At 40.6% G+C, this 20,483-nt stretch overlaps 2 protein-coding genes across 5 annotated transcripts; both read right to left on the bottom strand.

Moving 5' to 3' along the window:
* Positions 1 to 1,559: 1,559 nt before the first annotated feature.
* Positions 1,560 to 14,465, bottom strand: LOC114432607 (uncharacterized). 4 transcript variants are annotated; one of them, XM_028400720.1, is made up of 25 exons: positions 14,339 to 14,465; positions 14,148 to 14,235; positions 12,645 to 12,847; positions 11,722 to 11,826; positions 11,528 to 11,623; positions 10,839 to 10,949; positions 8,353 to 8,476; positions 7,836 to 8,274; positions 7,106 to 7,173; positions 6,775 to 7,018; positions 6,503 to 6,681; positions 6,168 to 6,390; positions 5,946 to 6,082; positions 5,106 to 5,197; positions 4,533 to 4,690; positions 4,308 to 4,453; positions 3,961 to 4,213; positions 3,771 to 3,886; positions 3,448 to 3,688; positions 3,237 to 3,379; positions 2,908 to 3,157; positions 2,660 to 2,778; positions 2,257 to 2,509; positions 2,062 to 2,168; positions 1,560 to 1,972 (listed from the first exon to the last, which is right to left on the bottom strand). In XM_028400720.1, exons 2-25 carry the CDS (start codon positions 14,185 to 14,187, stop codon positions 1,965 to 1,967), a joined length of 3,855 nt encoding a protein of 1,284 aa, XP_028256521.1. In that variant the 5' UTR covers positions 14,188 to 14,235; positions 14,339 to 14,465; the 3' UTR covers positions 1,560 to 1,964. The 4 variants fall into 4 exon arrangements, with proteins under 4 accessions (XP_028256521.1, XP_028256517.1, XP_028256518.1 ...); XM_028400716.1 differs by having other exon boundaries at positions 1,561 to 1,972; positions 2,648 to 2,778; XM_028400719.1 differs by having other exon boundaries at positions 1,562 to 1,972; positions 2,648 to 2,778; positions 3,457 to 3,688.
* Positions 14,466 to 15,723: 1,258 nt separating this feature from the next.
* LOC114429874 (uncharacterized) lies at positions 15,724 to 19,809 on the bottom strand. The gene is made up of 10 exons (XM_028398489.1): positions 19,560 to 19,809; positions 19,171 to 19,254; positions 18,924 to 19,043; positions 18,773 to 18,838; positions 18,403 to 18,519; positions 18,218 to 18,310; positions 18,010 to 18,042; positions 17,857 to 17,928; positions 17,107 to 17,184; positions 15,724 to 17,006 (listed from the first exon to the last, which is right to left on the bottom strand). The coding sequence occupies exons 1-10, from the start codon at positions 19,641 to 19,643 to the stop codon at positions 16,506 to 16,508; spliced, it is 1,248 nt and encodes a 415-aa protein (XP_028254290.1). The 5' UTR covers positions 19,644 to 19,809; the 3' UTR covers positions 15,724 to 16,505.
* Positions 19,810 to 20,483: the final 674 nt, after the last annotated feature.

Raw genomic sequence — 20,483 nt, 5'->3', positions numbered from 1 at the left:
TAGGTGATTTGCAACAATCTGCCACAAGGACTCTGTCAATCTGTCAGCATGATCCCCCTCCTGTTAAAACCGCCTGAGACAATTACTCCGGGCTCCTCCTAATTAGAAACTCATTGAAATGTATGACTCTCTGTTATGAATTATTGAGTTCCTTTTTTTCTGAGTGGGAAGCCATTAGGGATGTTTCAGCAAGTGGATTTTTGGCCCCACATATTATCTGTGTGTTTTGTTTAGGTGTAGTTGTGACATGTTAAGGTATGTGTCTCCCTCTGGTGATGCAAATTGCACAATTCAAGGTGACCATCATCAGATTCAGTGACACCTGCAGCCTGTGGAAAAAACAAACAGGAAATACAGACACACTGTCATCATTTCCTGTTTGTCCTCTTGTCTTCCTGCCTTTATAATTACCAGTCTCACCTGATGTGTGTCAGCTGTGCCTCATTCTCCATCCTCAGTCACAGGTCAGACAAAGTTTTCATTTTGCATTTGATGGGTAGAATAACTGGCTGATTTAGAAAGAAGCAAAAAGAAAGAACAGTATGTTGTATTTGTGCAGGATTAACAATATGGTGTTTACATTGACATCCAAAACTTAATTAAGACCAGACAACTTTTTTTTATATGTTTGATATAGTTCAGATAAAGGAAAAGAGATTAATAATCATACACAGTCATACAAACACTTGTGCAGCTGTTTGCTGTTTTATCACACTACATACAGTGTCATTGTGTTGAGCCTCTCTGAGTGTTGCAGGACCCTCTGCAGGTGCTGTTTTAGGCCCATCTTTTTGGGGTTTTGTGGAAGGTCCACAGAAGGCACTTCAGAACTGGCATCAAAGGACTTGGTGCACTGACCAAACTGGACCTTTTCAGGCACTTTGTGCTTTGAACTGATGTGTATTTGTTTTGTTTTTAGTTTAGAAATGTATCAGTTTATGCAATGTATGCAGGCCCAGTATGGTCCCAACCAACCCAAACAGATGGACCCAAACATCAGCACTGGAGACCAACAAAAAGTCAGACAACAGGTCATAAAGATGCTAGAAGTTGAAAGACTAGAGGCAGAGAATAGGAGGAAAGCCCTTCTTCAAGAGTACTGCACTCATCATCTTGCTGAGACAACATCTTCACTGAAAGCTTCTCTGTCCAGGGCACAAGAGGAATTTGATAGAGAAAGGAATGAGTAGGACCAGGGAAAGGCCACTCCATGAGACATCCACAAGAAGTACAGATAAGTTGATGGATAGGCTCCAAATGTTAAAGCAGCAGGGGGAGGCAAAGATAAAAACCTAAAAAGAAATCACGGTGCAAAAGGTTTCTGGGCCTTTTTAAAAAACACCTAATCCCTAAATATATACCTAATCCCTTGACCCCTAAAAAATGTTCAAACATACAAAACAAAGCACAACATTTAAAAAAAACATCCTTTAAAAAACTCTTAACCCCTTAAATCTGTTACGTTCTGCAGTGATGGTGCACTCAGCCTCTTTCCTATATTATCAGGCACTAAAACATACACTAAAGACACTAAATCAGACATAAATGTGTTGTTCAAGTTTTATTTATGAAAAGCATCAGAAATGGCACAAAAATTTGAGCGTATCACACTCAAAACACAATAATAATAAATAATTTAAATAAATACAATTCTGGATAAACGTATACTGAGAATAGAATAAGGAATAATGCTGCACCAGTGCAAAGATTCAAGTGAGACATGAACAGAAACCAAAAGAGTGTTGGTGGTTACACTTACAAAGGCATGTGCTTTACATGTGCTTTACAATTCACAAAAAGTACAAAACACAAAAACAGAATGCTAGAAAAAAAGCATGTTTTTTTACTTCCTTGTCTTGTGTCATATGTAAACAACTAAACAACACAGCAGTAAATATCACAGTTTCTGCATTAATTATTCTTCCTCTTCTTCTGACCACTGCTGCTCAGTCATCCTGATGGTTTTATGACTCTAAATAAGACAAGAAACATTTATTCCATAAGGAACAGAAATTCATTTTGTTGTTGTGCTTATCCTTACGTGGGTAACAGCAATCTTACCTATGACTTCAACTGTATTGTCAGTCAGGGGGTCCGAATTTGTCACATACTTTGTACCAAAAACCTGTACCAACTGGTCAAAGAACTTGCACTCCTGTTTTTCCCCTCTGAAAACATGATGCAAAATTTTACATTAGAAAATTCTGACCACAATCAAATGATAAGTGGATAGTAATAAGACACAGGTGTTCTTACATTCTGCCTTCTAAGAAGTGTCTGAAATTAGCCCTCAGCCTCTTGATCCTTGACTGACACTGCTCAGGAGTGCGTACGTAGCCCTGGCTGGCCATGCCCTGAGAGATCTGGATGAAGATGTGTTTGTTCTTGGTGCAGCCCTTCAAGTTCTCCTGGATCTCCTCGCTGCCCCAGATGTCCAGGAGGGCCTCAGTCTCCCCGTCACTCCAGGGTAGCTTTGAGCTGTCAGGCGCCCACTGGTTACCTGAGGCGACTGATAGTACAGTGCACAGATTAAAAGCATGGTGGCAATACAGACTTTTACAAACACTTATAGAGCCACCTGATTGACGGATTTATAATAAACATTCACAAATGTATCCAACTCCTGTTAAAATGTGAGGATATTCACTTTTCTTTGGACCTGGTTCAGGACCACAGTCATCTGGCTCCCCTGTGAAGAGTGTCTCTGTGACCGAGTCGTCCACTTTGTGTTCCTTCCTGAGGATTTTCTCCATCTCGCTGAAGAATTTAAATTCCTCCCTGAAACAAATTACACTTTAAAAGTGATGTTTCAAATACCAGCCTCTGACTGGCTGGCAAAGCTAATTACTGTTTTCACAGAAAATACTGTAAATAACAGAAATCTAAAAGATAGTCTTAAGAACGAACTTTTCATGGAGGAAGCCATGTTTAAGGCGCTTAATGCGGGTGTAGCACTGCTCTGAGGTCCTCATAAATCCTTGGTCGTTCATCTTCTCTGAGATGTACTCAAACACGTGTCGGTTCTTCAGGCAACCAGTGAGAGTGAGCTGGACGCAGTCCTCACCCCAGATCTCCAGTAGGGTGCGAGTCTCCTGTTCCGACCATGGCGTCTTTCTGCTCTGGTCGGCCAGGAGGTGGCTGGTTGAGGGCTGCTCGTCTGAAATGAAAAACTACAGCTTTAGCTTTCTGAGACTTTGAAATCTACATAAAATCTAAAGAGTAATGTTTCAACCTACACAAGACAGGATCATTGTCCATAATTGGCAGTAAAGTGGCATCAGCAGCAGGAGTACTGTCCACCTCAGCAAATACAGTGTCATTGCCAAGCACCGGCGCGAGGAGGTTGAAGTATCGGAACACTGCTCGCCGTTCTCCATTTCTGAAAAACATGATTTAAAGATAAGCGCGGCATCCTGAAATCATTTAACCAATCAATGTCTCTCTCACTTTATTAACCTCCTGCTGTTGCAGTAACGCCTGTACGTCTTCTTCAACCGTTTAATCCGCGAGTGACACTGCTCCGCTGTCCTGAGGTAGCCTATGCCGCCCATTTTCTCTGCTATGTCAGCAAATATGTGCCCGTTGCGGACGCAGGTTTTCAGGCTGTGCTGCACGTCGTCCGCAGCCCACACCTCGACGAGGGCAACCGTCTCCTGCTCTGTCCATGCTGTGTTCACACCATCTGCCCCTGTGCCGGTAGATACGGCAGCTGATGGATTTGTTTTGAGTGTTTATCTAATAGAAGCTGTGTGAAAAAACATTGACTATACCTGGATCCTGCTCGGCTTGGTCATCTCTTTCGTCGTATTCATCAATAGAAACAGCCTCCTGTCCCAGAATTTGTTCCAGCTGGCTGTAAAACTTATACTCTGCTTTTTTCCCACATCTAGAGAGAGTGAAAACATAGCAAGTAAGCAGTGTACTAAATTCAAAGATGTAAACAAGAGAGACTGAACTCACTTTTTTCTGTCATAGCACTGGCGGAAGTTGATCCTCAGTGACTTGACTTTCCAGCGGCACTGCTCCGAGGTTTTTGAGAAGCCAAGGTCCTGCATTCTTTCAGAAATGTCAGCGTAAACGTGCCCGTTGTGAACAACGCCCCTCAGTGCCTTCTGAACATCTTCATCACCCCAGATATCGATGAGTGCCAGGGTCTCCTCATCTGACCACGTGCTGTGTGCCTGTTTGTCAGTTGACATGCTAGTTTCTCCGTCTTATATCAGAGACACAGAACTTCAGTGTCAAATTCAGCCAAGAAGTCAGATTATTGCAATAAAGAGTGTAGCTTTAGAGAGGTGATATTTTACCTCTTTCTGTCACTGAGTCGCTGTTGGAGTCTTCTGATATTTCTATTGAGTCCGTTACAATAGTGGACGATGTTGATGGCTGCTTGTCCAGAATTTGTTCCAGCAGATCATAAAACTTAAAGTCAACTCTGTCGGTCCCAGAGGCGCTACAGGTACAGATATAAGGACATGTGTTAATCTTACATAATTCATAATTAATAAAACATCATTTTGTGCTTATTTCACCTCATGGTTTCCCGACACTGGCGATAGTTAGCCTTGAGTCGTTTGATTCTGGTGTGGCACTGCTCTGCGCTGCGCAAGAAACCGTTAGCGCTGAGCTTCTCTGATATTTCAGTGAAAAGGTGGCCGTTGTGCGGATAACGTTTCAGGCACTGCTGGACCTAAATGTAGGTGAAGTACACAGTAAATTTTACATTATTTAAAATGCAGACTGAAGATGGACACCATAACTTCCTAAAAGTGAGGCCAAATATCTGTAGCCACCCCCTAATGGCTAGTTGTTTCTTATTTCCCGTAACAATGGGGAGCTGTAAAGGCCACCTCAATTTCAGACGTCCAGTCTGCTCTTATTAGTCAATGGCATGAGCAGGCACTACCGGCCACTCTGCTTTTTTCTTCTTTTTGCAGCCATACAGCTCAACATAGACAGATCCATGTTGAGCTAATAGCTCACCATTAAATTAAGGATGACCAGCATCATATGGACATTAAGAATAAGCACATTGTTTGGCCAAAACACCTCATGTTGATGTTTACTTCATTCAGTCATCTGGATATGGAGTAAGAGTACGACACCTGTTGGTCTCCCCAGATCTCTAGAAGGATGATGGTCTCTTTGTCTGACCATGGAACTTTCTTCCTGTCCTCCTGAACTCCCACAGCAGATTCTGAAGAGACAAACAAGAACATTTAAATAAATAAAACATTATTTTAAACATATATCGATGTGGTTAGGCTTAAGGCTGTTCCATACTCCACGAGAACAGAGAACAGAGAACAGAGAACTTGCTCCAGGTGGTAAGAGTAAAAAAAACGTTAGTTTCGGCACAGAGGTACCATACTCCTTGAGAAGTGGGTGCATACGGCCCTCCTACACAGCACACGTCACACACAAAAGGTTGACAATGCAGATTGAGCGCAGTCGTGGTTACTTGGCCTAATGAGCTGATAATGTTCAGGGAAGAGGGCGTATAGCATGACAATAGATAGAAGATTAGTGTAGCTGACTGTAGCAGACCTCTGGTCTGTGTGAGTTTAACTCTGTGAACGTGTGGATGACTGTCTGGAATAATACATGCCGTCTCCCGGTTTAATGTGTGTTTAATGTGCGCGAGCCACTGTAACGCCGTGATCAATAATGGGATTAATTTTTATCGCCACCTTTTGGTGGCCACATTTATCACTCCCACAATAAATTCCGACCAATCACAGCATGGTTGACGCACAGCCTTAAGAGAAAAAGTTCTGCCTGGGCCATGTGTCCGAGAGAGCTGCACAAAGGGTGGTCCGAGAGAAAACTGACATAATTTTGTGGGCGTAACATCTGCAGGGGGGAGGGAGTTCTCTGTTCTCGTGGAGTATGGATCCAGCTTCATTCTTCTTCTGCTGTTGATACTGAATTTTTGTTATTATTACCAATGTCTTTGTGACTGTAGTCAGGAAAGTCATTGTCTTCAGGCTCTCCTGGTAATTCCTCCACCTGAGGCACTGAAGTGAAGTTCTTCACTAAAATTCTTCCCATTTCGTTGTAAAACTTGCACTCAACTTGGTCTCTGCAGTGTAAGGCAGACATATGCAGTACATTAAACATTTTTAGTCGGTTTCCTCACTCATTTTGAACAGTTGAGGCATACATACTTGTTTTGGTAGCACTGCCTGAACTTTGACTTCAGCCTCTTCAGTCGTGTTTGGCACTGTTCTGGTGTTCGAGAGAAGCCCTGGGCGGCCATTTTGTTGGATATATTAGAAAAAATGTGGCCAGTTCTGTGCACCCCTCTCAGCTCCTGCTGTATCTTGTCCTCACCCCATGAGTTGATAAGGGCCAAAGTCTCCTGGTCTGTCCAAGGAACACTTCTGGTTCCTTAAATAAAAACACAAATCTCACTTTTCAGTAAAGCTGTCATACAATCCAATGCAGAGGATGTGCAGCAATTGTGAGGCATGAGGAATTCTGAATTTAAAAAAGGATATACCCATTTCCATTTGCCCTGTTTGGCCAATAATCTGTAAATCATCGTCACCATCCAGGGACTCGTCTTCATCAATGACTTCCTCAACCTCGTAAGCCACCTCAGGAAGAGCTGAAGGACCTGAGGAGCCAAGGACCTGATCTAGCTGTGCGTAAAATTTACACTCCACCTTGGAGTTCAGTCTAGTGGCAAATAAAGAGAAAGGGGCACAAATTAGTATGACATTTTTCAACGACAGCTCAAATTTGACACAAAAACTGTCAGACAATGCCCACTTGTTCTGGCGGAAACTCTTCTTCAGTCGTTTCATCCTGGTCTGGCACTGTTCCACTGTTCTCATGTAGCCCCTCTCTGCCAGCTTCTGTGCGATTTGCGTGAATATGTGACGGTTTTTTGAACAGCCCTTTAAAGCCCGCTGCACAGAGTCTTTCCCCCAAATGTCAATCAGATGGAGTGTCTCCTCATCTGACCAGGGGACTTTTGTGTCCGTTACAACAGGAAAAGAACCTTCCTGAGAGTCTGAAAGTAGATATAAGGACCCCGGTAAACCTGAGATTAGATATATAAGGTCAAATATTGACTGAGCCACAAATAAGCTGTACATACCTGTATAATCTCCCCATATTGAGATTAGAGGAGATTCACCTGAATTCTCATTATCCACTGAGGAATCCCTGGAAAGGTTAAGGACATGGTCTGCATGGTTTGAAATGATACCGTAATAATGTGTTATTTGAAAAACAAACAAGAGGCTAAACCTACAAGAAAGTACTAAAACCTGCAGTTCTCTGAGGGGCCAACAAATGTTTCAGTCTTGTTCTTGTAGATAATTTCATAACCAGCTGATGCCTCAGTATGTGGCATGAGATAATATATTAAACTACAGGGGTTTTGTGACTGTTTAAGCTCTTGGTTACATAATATTGGTGGATCTAGTGAGTGTCTCTGTCTCTATGGGCATACAGAGAGTCCTCCTTTTCCAGGAAAACCAAGATGGTGTTGTTCAAAATGCCAAACATAAGCCGTCAAGGTAAAAGTCTAAAAACAACACAGCAGCTATGTATACCACCGTCAGTTTTAGTTGAGGCTAAAGTATAATGTTTTATCTGCAGGAGGTGCTAGAGCGACTGTCAGGTTTGGCAATGCCAAATATTTTCATGCAATGTCAAAATGTTACGGGAATCCATCTAATTGTTGTCAGACCAATAGACCGAACATCGTCCATAGCAAGGCTGATAAAATTAATTAAACACAAACATAAAAAATTAAATGAAATTTAAACACAAAGACAAGTGATGCTGAGTGTTATAAATGAGCAAAATGTTTCTACACTTACAAGAAAGCTGAAGCGCCCACATGCTGCTTAGCAGGAACATCCACACCTCCACTTAGCTTCCTCTTCCTGAGAACCTGCCCTGCCCTCAAGCTTTGGTTGTTCTCACTGGCTTCTGAATCCGTGTCCACAGTCTCATTGCATGTAGTGAGGTCTATGGTTTCATGACTTGGCTGTGTGCTAATTGAGTTTTGTGCTCTTCTCTCCTGCCAACTGCCAGAGTCCCTGGTCTCCTTTAGTCTTTGTCTGAGAGAGTCGGAGCTCATCCTCGACCTCTCCAGACTGTTCGTGTTGATGGGAGTGCTGGCAAGTCCTTTATGCTCTGAAGGGGTTGAGTCTTTGACAGCAGGTGAGCAGGAGACACTGTTAATGGATGGTTTGGTCCCCGGAGGCAGTGACAGGGAGGAGAGGATGCAGTCATCCATTGGTAATAATCGAGGATCTACAATCAGAGAATACAGGGGTTTTAACCCTTTACAGTCACAGGGGATGATTAAAATGCTAGCCAGAATGACAGTACCTTTCTCTTCAAAATGGCCAAGGTTTCTGTGGTATTCAAGTATGGCCTTCATGTTCTCCGGAGGGAAAAAAGATTGTAAACAGTCATCTAGGAATGATGGAGGGTCTCTGATCAAAGCTGCCAACTGAGAAGAGGGATCACATTTTTGGAAAATTGAATTTAACTACACAGTGTCCTTTATTTTATATATATATTTATATATTTTATTATTATTTTAACCTGTTTATATATCATGTTCATATATATATATATATATATATATATATATATATATATATATATATATATATATATATATATATATATATATATATATATATATATATATATATATATATATATATATATATATATATATATATATACACTCAACAAAAATATAAACGCAACACTTTTGTTTTTGCTCCCATGTTTCATGAGATGGACTTGAAGATCTAAACTTCATTCCAGATACACAATATTACCATTCCTCTCAAACATTGTTCACAAATCTGTCTAAATGTGTGATAGTGAGCACTTCTGCTTTGCTGAGATAATCCATCCCACCTCACAGGTGTGCCACATCAAGATGCTGATCTGACATCATGATTAGTGCACAGGTGTACCTTAAACTGCCCACAATAAAAGGCCACCCTGAAATGTGCATTTTGTTTCTGCTTTATTGGCGGTCTGGGGACTCAGAACCAGTCAGTATCTGGTGTGACCACCATTTGCCTCATGCAGTGCAACACATCTTCTTCGCATAGAGTTTATCAGATTGTCTATTGTGGCCTGTGGAATGTTGGTCCACTCCTCTTCAATGGCTGTGCGAAGTTGCTGGATATTAGTGGGAACTGGTGCACGCTGTCGTATACGCCGGTCAAGCACATCCCAAACATGTTCAATGGGTGACATGTCCGGTGAGTATGCTGGCCATGCAAGAACTGGGACATTTTCAGCTTCCAAGAATTGTGTACAGATCCTTGCAACATGGGGCCGTGCATTATCTTGCTGAAACATGAGGTGATGTTCATGGATGTATGGCACAACAATGGGCCTCAGGATCTCATCATGGTATCTCTGTGCATTCAAAATGCCATCCATAAAATGCACCTGTGTTCTTCGTCCATAACAGATGCCTGCCCATACCATGACCCCACCACCACCATGGGCCACTCGATCCACAACATTGACATCAGCAAAGCGCTCACCCACACGACGCCACACACGCTGTCTGCCATCTGCCCTGAACAATGTAAACCGAGATTCATCCGTGAAGAGAACACCTCTCCAACGTGCTAGACGCCATCGAATGTGAGCATTTGCCCACTCAAGTCTGTTATGGCGACGATCTGGAGTCAGGTTAAGACCCTGATGAGGACGACGAGCATGCAGTTGAGCTTCCCTGAGACGGTTTCTGACAGTTTGTGCAGAAATTGTTTGGTTATGCAAACCAATTGTTTCAGCAGCTGTCTGAGTGGCTGGACTCAGACGATCTCGGAGGTGAACCTGCTGGATGTGGAGGTCCTGGGCTGGTGTGGTTACTCGTGGTCTGCGGTTGTCAGGCCGGTTGGATGTACTGCCATATTCTCTGAAACGCCTTTGGAGACGGCTTATGGTGGAGAAATGAACATTCAATGCACGAGCAACAGATCTGGTTGACATTCCTGCTGTCAGCATGCCAATTGCACGCTCCCTCAATGCTTGTGGCATCTGTGGCATTTTGCTGTGAGACAAAACTGCACATTTCAGGGTGGCCTTTTATTGTGGGCAGTTTGAGGTACACCTGTGCACTAATCATGATGTCAGATCAGCATCTTGATGTGGCACACCTGTGAGGTGGGATGGATTATCTCAGCAAAGCAGAAGTGCTCACTATCACACATTTAGACAGATTTGTGAACAATGTTTGAGAGGAATGGTAATATTGTGTATCTGGAATGAAGTTTAGATCTTCAAGTCCATCTCATGAAACATGGGAGCAAAAACAAAAGTGTTGCGTTTATATTTTTGTTGAGTGTATATATATATATATATATATATATATATATATATATATATATATATATATACGGAAATGTTTTTGTTTTTTTGATTAGAGTAGGTAGATCATTTTGACTTGATCACTGTAAAATGTAGTTTGCGAGCAAAAAAAGTGTGGGCACCCCTGGTGTAGATAATGACATCTTGCTAAGTTACCTAGGCAGTCTAGAGTGTAACAGCTAATTAATCAAGCTCTTGGGGCTAATCTGGCCTCCAAACTTTATGTTTAATTACTTAAGCAGCTAATCTGATGAAGCAAAAGTTGAGAAATTACACCTAGCTAATTTACTTATTTGCTGGTGATATACAAAGCAAAATACTAGATGAGTGGATATAATATTTCACTATTTATACCAGAACTGAATATATAAATAAAATGCTACTTCATCATGCATGTTGATTACATTTTTGTAAATAAGTAGTAGTTCAGACAATAAGGAGGAGTATTTCAGAGAACGTGGCACCTGTGTGAAGTCTGGAACAGGAAGAAGCTCCTCTAGTCTTGATATGAACTCCCACACCAACATCTCCAGTGCTGCATCATACTTTGAACCAAAATATACAGGGAAAATTTCCTGCAAGTGAGAAAGACAGACAGGCTAGGTTAAAAAATGACTCGGATATATTTTGGATGGACTGATGTTCTCTTCTCCTGTTTATGTATTTTTTCTGTGTTTTTCTTCCCTCATCTTGTAGTTTTCACTATTGTCTTGTCAAAGAACTTGTTGTTCTTTGTTCTGTATTCATGTCATGTTCATGTTCTGTTCCAGTATAACATAAAGGGATGCACATGGTCAGCTCCAATAGCCAAATACGCTATGGCACTCAAACTGAGATTGATATCCGTCACCAGTAGCCTAAACAGTTGACACACAGTTAATGCCAAATTCTGTGCGACCATCTGCAGTCTCAGCAGAAGATGAGCTTCATCAGGTCGGGCTACAATTTTTTTCCACGGACTTCAGCTGTCCAGTTTTGTGCCTGTGCCCACTATAGCCACAGATTTCTGTTTTTGCAAGTTAGCAATGGAACCCAACGTGTTCTTCTGCTCTTTAACCTCAAGGTTGGGCATGTTGTAAAAATTATGTCTCCTCAGCACAGTTGCAAAGAGAAGCCGGTCATACAATGAGAGCACTGAGCATGCGTGCCTCACCTCAAAAAAATATTTTCTCTCAGAGGGATCCTCCAGCAATGCATGAACCAGCTCGACAAAGTTCACCTCAGATTCCTCTACCTGGTTGATGGTAACCTTATAAACACACACAATAATGTTCAAAATCAAGCAAAGCAAAACAAACCTTTGATCAAACATCCAGACCAGAAAGACACCAGAATAATCCTACTTACATGGTGATCCTTGGCAGTGCTGACAGGAGCTTTTATTCTGTCCAGATGTGGCTGAATTGTTTGCATGTCCGCTGGGTGCTCCCCTCGACACATCTCCAGAACCAACTAGTTACACAAAAATCAAATAAACCCCATTCAAGGTTTATATAGTAAACTCCTGGTGGTTTACAGCCTACATTTGAATAAGCAGGCATCCAAGCATCAATTCAATCCAATCCACAGTTGGTTACTGTAGCCATGCATGGTCAGGCTCAGTTTAATTTTTCAGTGTGTTTTCAGTGTGTTTACAGCAACTGGGAGACCAGTGTGCATTAGTTTCATGACAAAGATGAAAAAAATGTTAGTTATGCAGCTTAGTTCTGGAATTTTTATTTTCATTTTTATTTTATTTTAGATACTTTAGTAATCCCAGAGGGAAATTGCTTAAGGCTGCTGCCAAACAGTGTCATACAATGACTAGCAAGGCGCGCCACAGGCTAGGGTGAAGTGTCTTGCCCAAGGACACACAACATGGCTTAGGGAGGAGTTGGGATCAAACCACCAACCTTCCAGTTATTAGACAACCCTACTATACCACTGCGCCACTGCTGCCCCAACAATAAGTTCCCATCGAACCCGGGCCGCCTGGGTGAAAACCAGGAATCCTAACCGCTAGACCATATGGGAATTGGTCACTGGTCAAATAAAACTAGGTGTCAGATTCCACAGCACACCCTCAGGGGTGGAATCCACACCTTGATCGGCCAGGGTTGTTTTTGTAGAAAAAAGGGGAACCTACAGTATATTAGGTGGTCATATTTCTTATTGCTAGACAGTGTAGGTGAGTACTGAAGCAACAGTGGTCTACCTAGTGTAACAGTAATAAGTAAAGACACTTCTGGCAACAGGAGACAAAATGTGATCAAACAGTAAACATGACTGACCCTGGCTCTTAGTCCCAGGATGAGTTGAGCCCTCTGACTGTAGCTCATCAGCTCGGGGACCAGCTCTGTCACCATGGTAACAAACTCTTCCAATGCTCCATAGTGATCCACAAGTCCCTGTTGCACAACTTGCCACACTGCAGCTGATAGGAGCTGCAAGGGTGGGGCCAAGAGCCGGAGATAACGGAGTGGGAGATCATTACCTGAGGTGAAGAAAAAAAACATAAACACATTAACATTTCATGTGATTGTGTTCCTGCTGATTTTCTGGAAAGTGTTACTATGCATCAACAGTGCAAACACATTACAACAGGTACTAAATTCTAAATTGCTTGATAATATTTGAAATTTTGCAGGACTTATTTAGCAGGACTGGTTGATGGAAATATTGTAGCTTTGTCTTAACCACTACATCGTTCCATATAACAAGACACTGAGGATCATAAATATCTAGCACTAAAATTGTACTGTAGACCTAAAAAATGGATTTAACAAAAATCCTGACAGCTTCTCCAACATGCCTAGTGTGTGTAAATAATGTAGTGTACTAGTATAACCTTCCTTGAACAAAACAGAGAAACGGTGCATTTTAGATGTGCACGATACAAAAGCATGTTACATCCATGCAGACAACATATGTGAATTTGCCAAGCTGTGCATATTATGCATGCACACACATATTTACACTAGAATGTGGTGTAAATATGTGCATGTGGTTGTAGCAACCAACAGGTACAGAAATTAAAGGCTTGCACAATGTAACAAAGAAGATTACTGTGATGTTATTTAGTTATTTTAAAATAATTTAAATGACTTGCAAAACTTTTGTTGACTTTTCTGTTTAAAATATAGGCTGTGACATTGTGTGTAATAGGTGATTTAATAATTTGTTGTGGCAGAATGAATCAGTTTGAATACAAGTATCAGCTGTACTGTCATGCAAGGAGCTTTCTGAGGCAGAATAGCACCGATTATGTCCTTCTATTTCTTTATTATATATTTTTCTGTCTTACTCTTTCTTACTTCTCTGTCCATGGCATATTAATGTGAATGTTAACATTTATAAAAATGAGAAATAACATTAATAGTTGCAAACCAGAATGGCAGCTTACTCAAACTGATGCTGTGATTTATCCTTACTTTATAACAGCATTGTGTGCATGACTGACTTACACAGTGACATGACACTGCTGTTCTCAGGTGCGCTGACAACAGCATCCATCAAACTCACAACTTATTGCTGACCTTTATACTGCAGGCTGCATCGGTTTTAATAAAAGCACAGACATTTAGCCACATCCCTCGCTGATGGGAGTGATGGAAACGCAGCCCTCACTTTGTAATAAGATGACAGTGGATCAGGTCGGTCCTTATTGCACCACTACAGGAATATTAGTAGCTAATATAAGCCCTTAATTTCCGGTATGCTTGTAAAGTCGCTGCTCCCAACACAAAGACCGAGGACCATATAAGAATGATTTCTTTATTATAGGATACACGCACCTCGGTTGCTTCCGCTTTCAGTTCCGCGTTTTATTTCCATTTAGCTGCTGACAGGAAAAAATGGCCCAGTGTCCCCCTCGGGTTGTAGCTACCAAGGAAGAAAAATACACACACACACACAGAAATCTCTAATGAATGGATTCTGCTAATTTTTGATTATTAAAACCAATGATCTGCGATCGCCAACCCACTGAATGCGAGCGCAGTTTTGTCGGACGCATGGACAGGCTCTTGTTTTTATCCTCGTACCGGGAGGCGAGACAGAACAAAGGTTTCTGGTCTCATCCGCCTCAGTCCAGATCGCGGCAAGCCCTCTTTCCTGGTTGGTTGACGAAGACCGGATCAGCCGGTCAATTTGTAGATAGTAACACTAGATGGCGCCAGACGGCCACCAGGGCTGGACCACAGACTGCCAGGTCTCATCAGAATCAGAATTAGAATCCGAATTGTTTTACTAGGAATTCGCCTTATTGATTTGGTGCATAGATAAAACATAAGCAGTCACATATAATAATACGAAGCTTACATTGTTTAAAAATGAAATCAAATAAATAATATCAATATCATTTGACGTAACATGTAACAAAACTAAGTTGAAATAGACGCGGTTTTCAAACGTGTATGGCCTCTTATTTTGGAAAACAGCGAACCGGAAGTGCTAGCTAACGACACATTTTTGCTTGCACTGTTTGCTCAATTGTCGATAAAACGTCCCCTAGGCACTAAATGCTGACCTCTGAAAGTGAACGTACAAACCGACACGCTTAAAGCGTACCAACTAATGAAGAAATAGTTGTAATTGTACTGGTAGCTCGTAATAAATCACTTACAGTCCAGTTAAACCCAGTTGTTCAGTCAAAGTGAAGTAAAGTGCACTGGGTGAGCATACTGCGCTGTATTAATGTATGGCTATGACCAAACGTAACATGAAGCAACAAGTGCTACAGTAAATTATATATATATATATATATATATATATATATATATATATATATATATATATATATATATATATATATATATATATATATATATACATATATATATATATATATATATATATATATACATTGATAACAGGCAGCACTGACAGATCCGTCCTCATGTCACATCCTAAAATGTGCTGTTCTCATTGACAGTGTATAACTTTTAAGAATGCCATTGTTGACTTTTTACAGTCGCCTACTTTGATTACTTTGTCTGTACAGGGCCTCAAGAGTAGACAGCAGCTGGGGGTGACAACAACAGAACTGGCTCTTCTGTCTTCAAGTTCAGGTGAGAGAGTCACTCTAAATTACAGAACATTGATGTGGTTACATGCTGTTGCAGAGGCATAAGTTTCTAGATGAACTTGAGCTTAATTTCCTTTTTTTACATCTTATCAGCAGCTGTAGAGATGGAAATGTGAGTGTTAGTTCAAACAATAGTTTGATGGAGGGAGCTTGAATTTGTTTTTGTTTCTGTCTGGTCAAACATCCTTGGAGATGTTGGTGGTGTGGTTCTGGCAAACACATGTGGTGTGGTACTTTTTTTCTTCATGCTGCAATAGACAATGCATTTTAGTAAAGCAAGGTTGTTGTTGTTGAAACTTTATTTCTTAATATTATAATATTATGTAAAGCAAATAGATCTTACTACATATGAGAAAAAGAAACAAGAAAGGGTATAATTCTTGTGCATACTATGATTTGATAAATTTGAAAAGCAAAAGTTGACATCAATTCATGAGTCTAAATGTAACATAACAGCGTCTATCCACTAAAAGAAATCACAAATTACACAGCTACAGAACACAGTACAGACCAGAAAGAGGTTTTTTGACATGTGATTGCAACAGTGCTGCAATACATAGACATGAGTGCATGTGTAGTATAAAATAAGACTTGAATAAGCCCATGTACAGGCATGCTTGTTGTGGTATTGTAATGCTGAAATTAACAGCTACATTCTAAAGTTTTGCTATTTGGACAAGCAAACAGGCTGCTGCAGTAATCCAAGCATGATGTGACATACTCAAATACTGTAACTTACTGCTGTTTACATTAACTGCAGCCAGACAGAAGGTTCCTGCCCTGCTAATATAAATATGAGTCTCACTGATCGCTAGGCAACAGGTTGTAACCACAGCAGTTTCCCATCACAAGCTCATTTAATTTGCGATAACACTGTTTGCTGTGACATGACAAAACTCTGAACTGGAATCTCTCAGTTACATTTCTGGTCTACCAGTTTGTCAAACACAAAGCAGAAGAAGAAACACCTCAACTCCTTCTGTAGAATTTACATAAACATTTTGTACTGTAAAAATTACAGTTCATTCTGTGGAAACCATAGATGCCTGCACCTTATCAGGGTCACTTAACCGTTATTAGGCTCAGTAGTGTCTTGCATTTTGACCTGTGGCCAAACAATTTCTCTAACTTCAAAGGCTCGGTGTCCCTCACTCCAGTAACACTCTTGAGTAGGTTTGTGAGCATCTACCACCACAGCATTACCAGGTAGAAGTGGTGAATCATCATCCACTAAGACTGTGTAGAAGGGCCTAATTCGAGGAGATGGTGGGAATATACAATGACATTTCTCATTCTGCACCTTGTGTTGGACTGGAGGCGGGTCCAGCTCTTCCTGCAGTCTCCTCAGCAGTGACAGAGGAATCATTATGACTGGGTTGTCACTAGGTGGACACTGTGTTATGTCTACACAGGCATCATGAGGGTACATGATGGTATGTTGTTCTTCCACCTTTTCCTCCGCTGTTTGGTTATTGTTATTCTTTCTGATGAACACAACTGGCACCTTTTTGTTTGCGCAGATTTTGTCTTTCCAACGTTTGAGAACATAGCGGCAATGTGATGAGTTCTGAGAAAAGAACGAAAGTGTTTTTTATAGTTTGATTCCTCTTGTACAAATTATAATGCTCTTCAACCAATTGTGTTTTGTGTCATGAAATGGAACTTACCATACGAAGAATAACACATATAAGAAGAATGATGCCTATGAACAAAAAGATGGCAAAAGGGACACCAATGATGACAACCTGCAGAAAGCAGATTTAGACAATTTTACAAATCCTGACTCTAATTTAAAAGTTTCATATGTAAGAAGGAAGGAAAGAAGACATTTTTGTGTTACATCCTAAAGAGCAGCATGCTTGCTCCTTTGCCTCAGTAAATAACACTTGCTTACATGAATGGTAGCATCTCATTCTTCTGATCTGCCAGGCTGATCTGGGCACTAATTGGCAAGTGCACAGTACTTTCTTAACTGACATCACAAAGTAATTATTGACAACAGAACAACAAAGTGTAACTACAACTAGCTCCTACATTTAGCTCAGTTACAGTCTGGAGCACTATCTCCTGCAACTGATATCCTGGGACTGATCAGGTTAGCTTGCTATCTTTGTAATCATTTAGCAAGGATTACAGGTTTGTATAGTGTACCTAAGTTACAGCTAGCTGGCTAAGCTTGTCATAGTTCTTTCACCAGCTGATGTGATCCATGATACATACATATCCTATCTAATGGACTGTGCCAAAAAATAAATTATGCCGTGTCACAAAAAAAATGTTTAAATCAATGGAATGAACGTGCTAATAAAAAAACAAGAAATCTTTCATTTTAAAAGCTGACATTACATTAATATGATGCTTCCACCAGGTCTTTAAGAAATGTTGAATCAAAAGCAGCCTAATGTAATTCTTCTTACCCAAACAGTCACGATCATCTGAAACGTGGATCTTTGTTTTTCAGCAAGAGATACAACTATAGGAAAACAAGGCTGCACATGTACACATAAAGGCAGATTTAATGAACATAAATTAGAAAAAAAACTTTCAGTTTAACTGGAGCACTAGTTTACCTTCTCATAAACAAGGGTGTCTCCAGCTCCAACCTATAGCAGAAAGGTAAACATTATGTCCCTGTTTCAAACACATATTGTGTGCACTGTGTGTTTTTTTTCCTTGATTTGTCCCCATCTGAACATCAACCTTTAAACTGCAGTTGTATCGATTTTAAGTTTGTTTTGCGGGTTATAATATTTTTAATGAGAAAGGTGAATGACTTACACATCCAGACTTGTTGTCCTCTCCTTCACATAAGCAGGAGTCTGGAATCACAGAATTCCAGTCTTGGTAGCTTTCAAGTCCACAACACTTAAACTGGCGTGAGCGAAAATGTGATTTTGAGTCATTTGGTAATGAGTGTGTTTTAGTGCATCAAGCACCACAAAAGTTGAATTTAATATTCTTACCTTAGTCTGCCAGTGGTACATGTTGGTGAATATGTCACAGTTTTTGTCCATCAGCATGTTTTCTGTGTTGTTGTGTGTTAGCAGGGCCAAATAGTGCTTCTTAAGATTTTCCATACCCTAGAGAAAAACAGAGACCTAACTCAAGGGCTAGTCACTTTTACCCTATCCCGAACACACTTTTCAGTGGACTCTCTCAGGAAAACAAGTTGGACAGAGTCAAAGAGTCAGGTTTTCTTTAAGTGAGCTGGCTTGACAAACCCAAACCCATCAAGAGATCTACTACACTGTCAACAAACAAACGGTATAGAGAAAACCATAGATTTAAGAAACTATTAATTATATACTGGAAATAGAAGCAAAATCAACCCACCTGAATCTCATTTTTCTGGATGGTGTCAAAAGTACAAATCATAATGACTCCAACAATGATCAAGAACTATGTAAGAACAGAAAGGGAGGGGGGGGGGTTAGTTTTTCCTCATGAATGTTTTAATTATCAATTTATGCTGACATTTACTTACCACACATACATGGACAAATCTCTTTATCCACACTTTCAGCAGTAAGATGATACAAAGTGCCAGATTCAGTGACGACCACAGGCACACAATTTTCTGCTCATAGTGCCTCCTGGATTCAAACTATAAGCAGAAACCTCACATTATTATAAACTAGGATTTACTGTCAGTTTTAAAATGCAGTATGTATGTTTAATTATACTGCTCCTTGCCATATGATTATACTGTGGCTGAACTGTTGAGTGTGTACCTCAGTATTGTTCAAGCATTCAGGACTTTGGATGCTGTAAAGATGTCCTGTCGTTGTCAATATGGGCACCACAATACACCAGACCTGGAGATAAAGATGAAGCCTTACTGTACAGCTAACGACTTTATTTTGTAGTGGGACAGTGTAATGTGGGACGCTTCACGGCATTTCTCCCTTACTCATTAAAAATCTTTAAGCATCCAAAAAGGAGTGTCTCCAACTCGTACTCTGATTCAATAAGGAAATGATGATATGGCTTCAAATAGGAATATGTTACACAAGTCAGAATAACAACAGGTGTCCCACATCACCCTAATCCACTCTATAGACACAACAAGTGATGGAAAATACATTTCATTTTCATCCTCTAGTAAACTTAATATTCTTACCATGTACATTATTATCAATGATGTTGCTGTCCATAATATAGGCCTGGGTTTCCTGAACTTTTCTTTGTTGTTAGTAGCCGACATGTCTTCTCTGTTTGTAAGGGCTGTACTCGCTCTCTTTTATATCTTCTTCCCCAAAGCCCACACTCACTGGAGACGTGAGGAATGGCAGGCGTGATCTGTAAGTACAAACGGCCCTTTGTTTCTGACAACTTTAAGATTTTTCTCCAGTTAAGGTAAAAGGATGCTCCTCTTTCTCTCTCTCTCTCCCTCTCTCTCTCACTGACCAATCACAATAAAGAAGAGGTGGGACTTTACGATAACTGTCAACAAGAGAAGGAGGTCGGTGGTGCTCTCACGGCTTGCAGTGCAGTGCGAACACATTTTTTTTCATCTCTAGAGCTCCTTCCAGGATATGATCTATTCCCAGCAATTTCTAAAGTCATTCTAAAGTAAACACTGTATCCTTAAGGGCACACATGTCAAACTTAAGGCTTGTTCTATCTTCTTGCATGCATCTTAGGGAACATACTTCAACTACAAACTTTGGTTCCTACTGTACTTCAGTTCCTATCAAAATGACACATCTGTAACGCATCTCTTGCATGGGTTCTGCTGCGTTTTATCACAAATCACAAATGTATTACAAACACTAGTCTTCCTTGCTAATTAATTTTTTGTTCTCTATTGAAAAAAATGTGTTTATTTGATTAAATATTTGGTACTTTTACTGAATGGAGCCTAACCTAAAAGTGAGTACACAGTTTATTCTGATATAAACATGCACATGTTCTGTTACATACAAAAGACAACTGTGTTTTATGTTGTCTGTTTAATAGTTAAGCTGTGCCACAAAAAGTGGAAGCAAAGTCCTAGCTTTGCTTTCAAGCTGCCTGTACTAAAAGCATACAGCTCCTTTCAATG

The sequence above is a fragment of the Parambassis ranga genome, chromosome 2, assembly GCF_900634625.1.
Source record: "Parambassis ranga chromosome 2, fParRan2.1, whole genome shotgun sequence".
NCBI lineage: Eukaryota > Metazoa > Chordata > Actinopteri > Ambassidae > Parambassis > Parambassis ranga.
The sequence above is the reverse complement of the archived record's forward strand: the minus strand, read 5'-3'. Positions and strand labels throughout refer to the sequence as shown.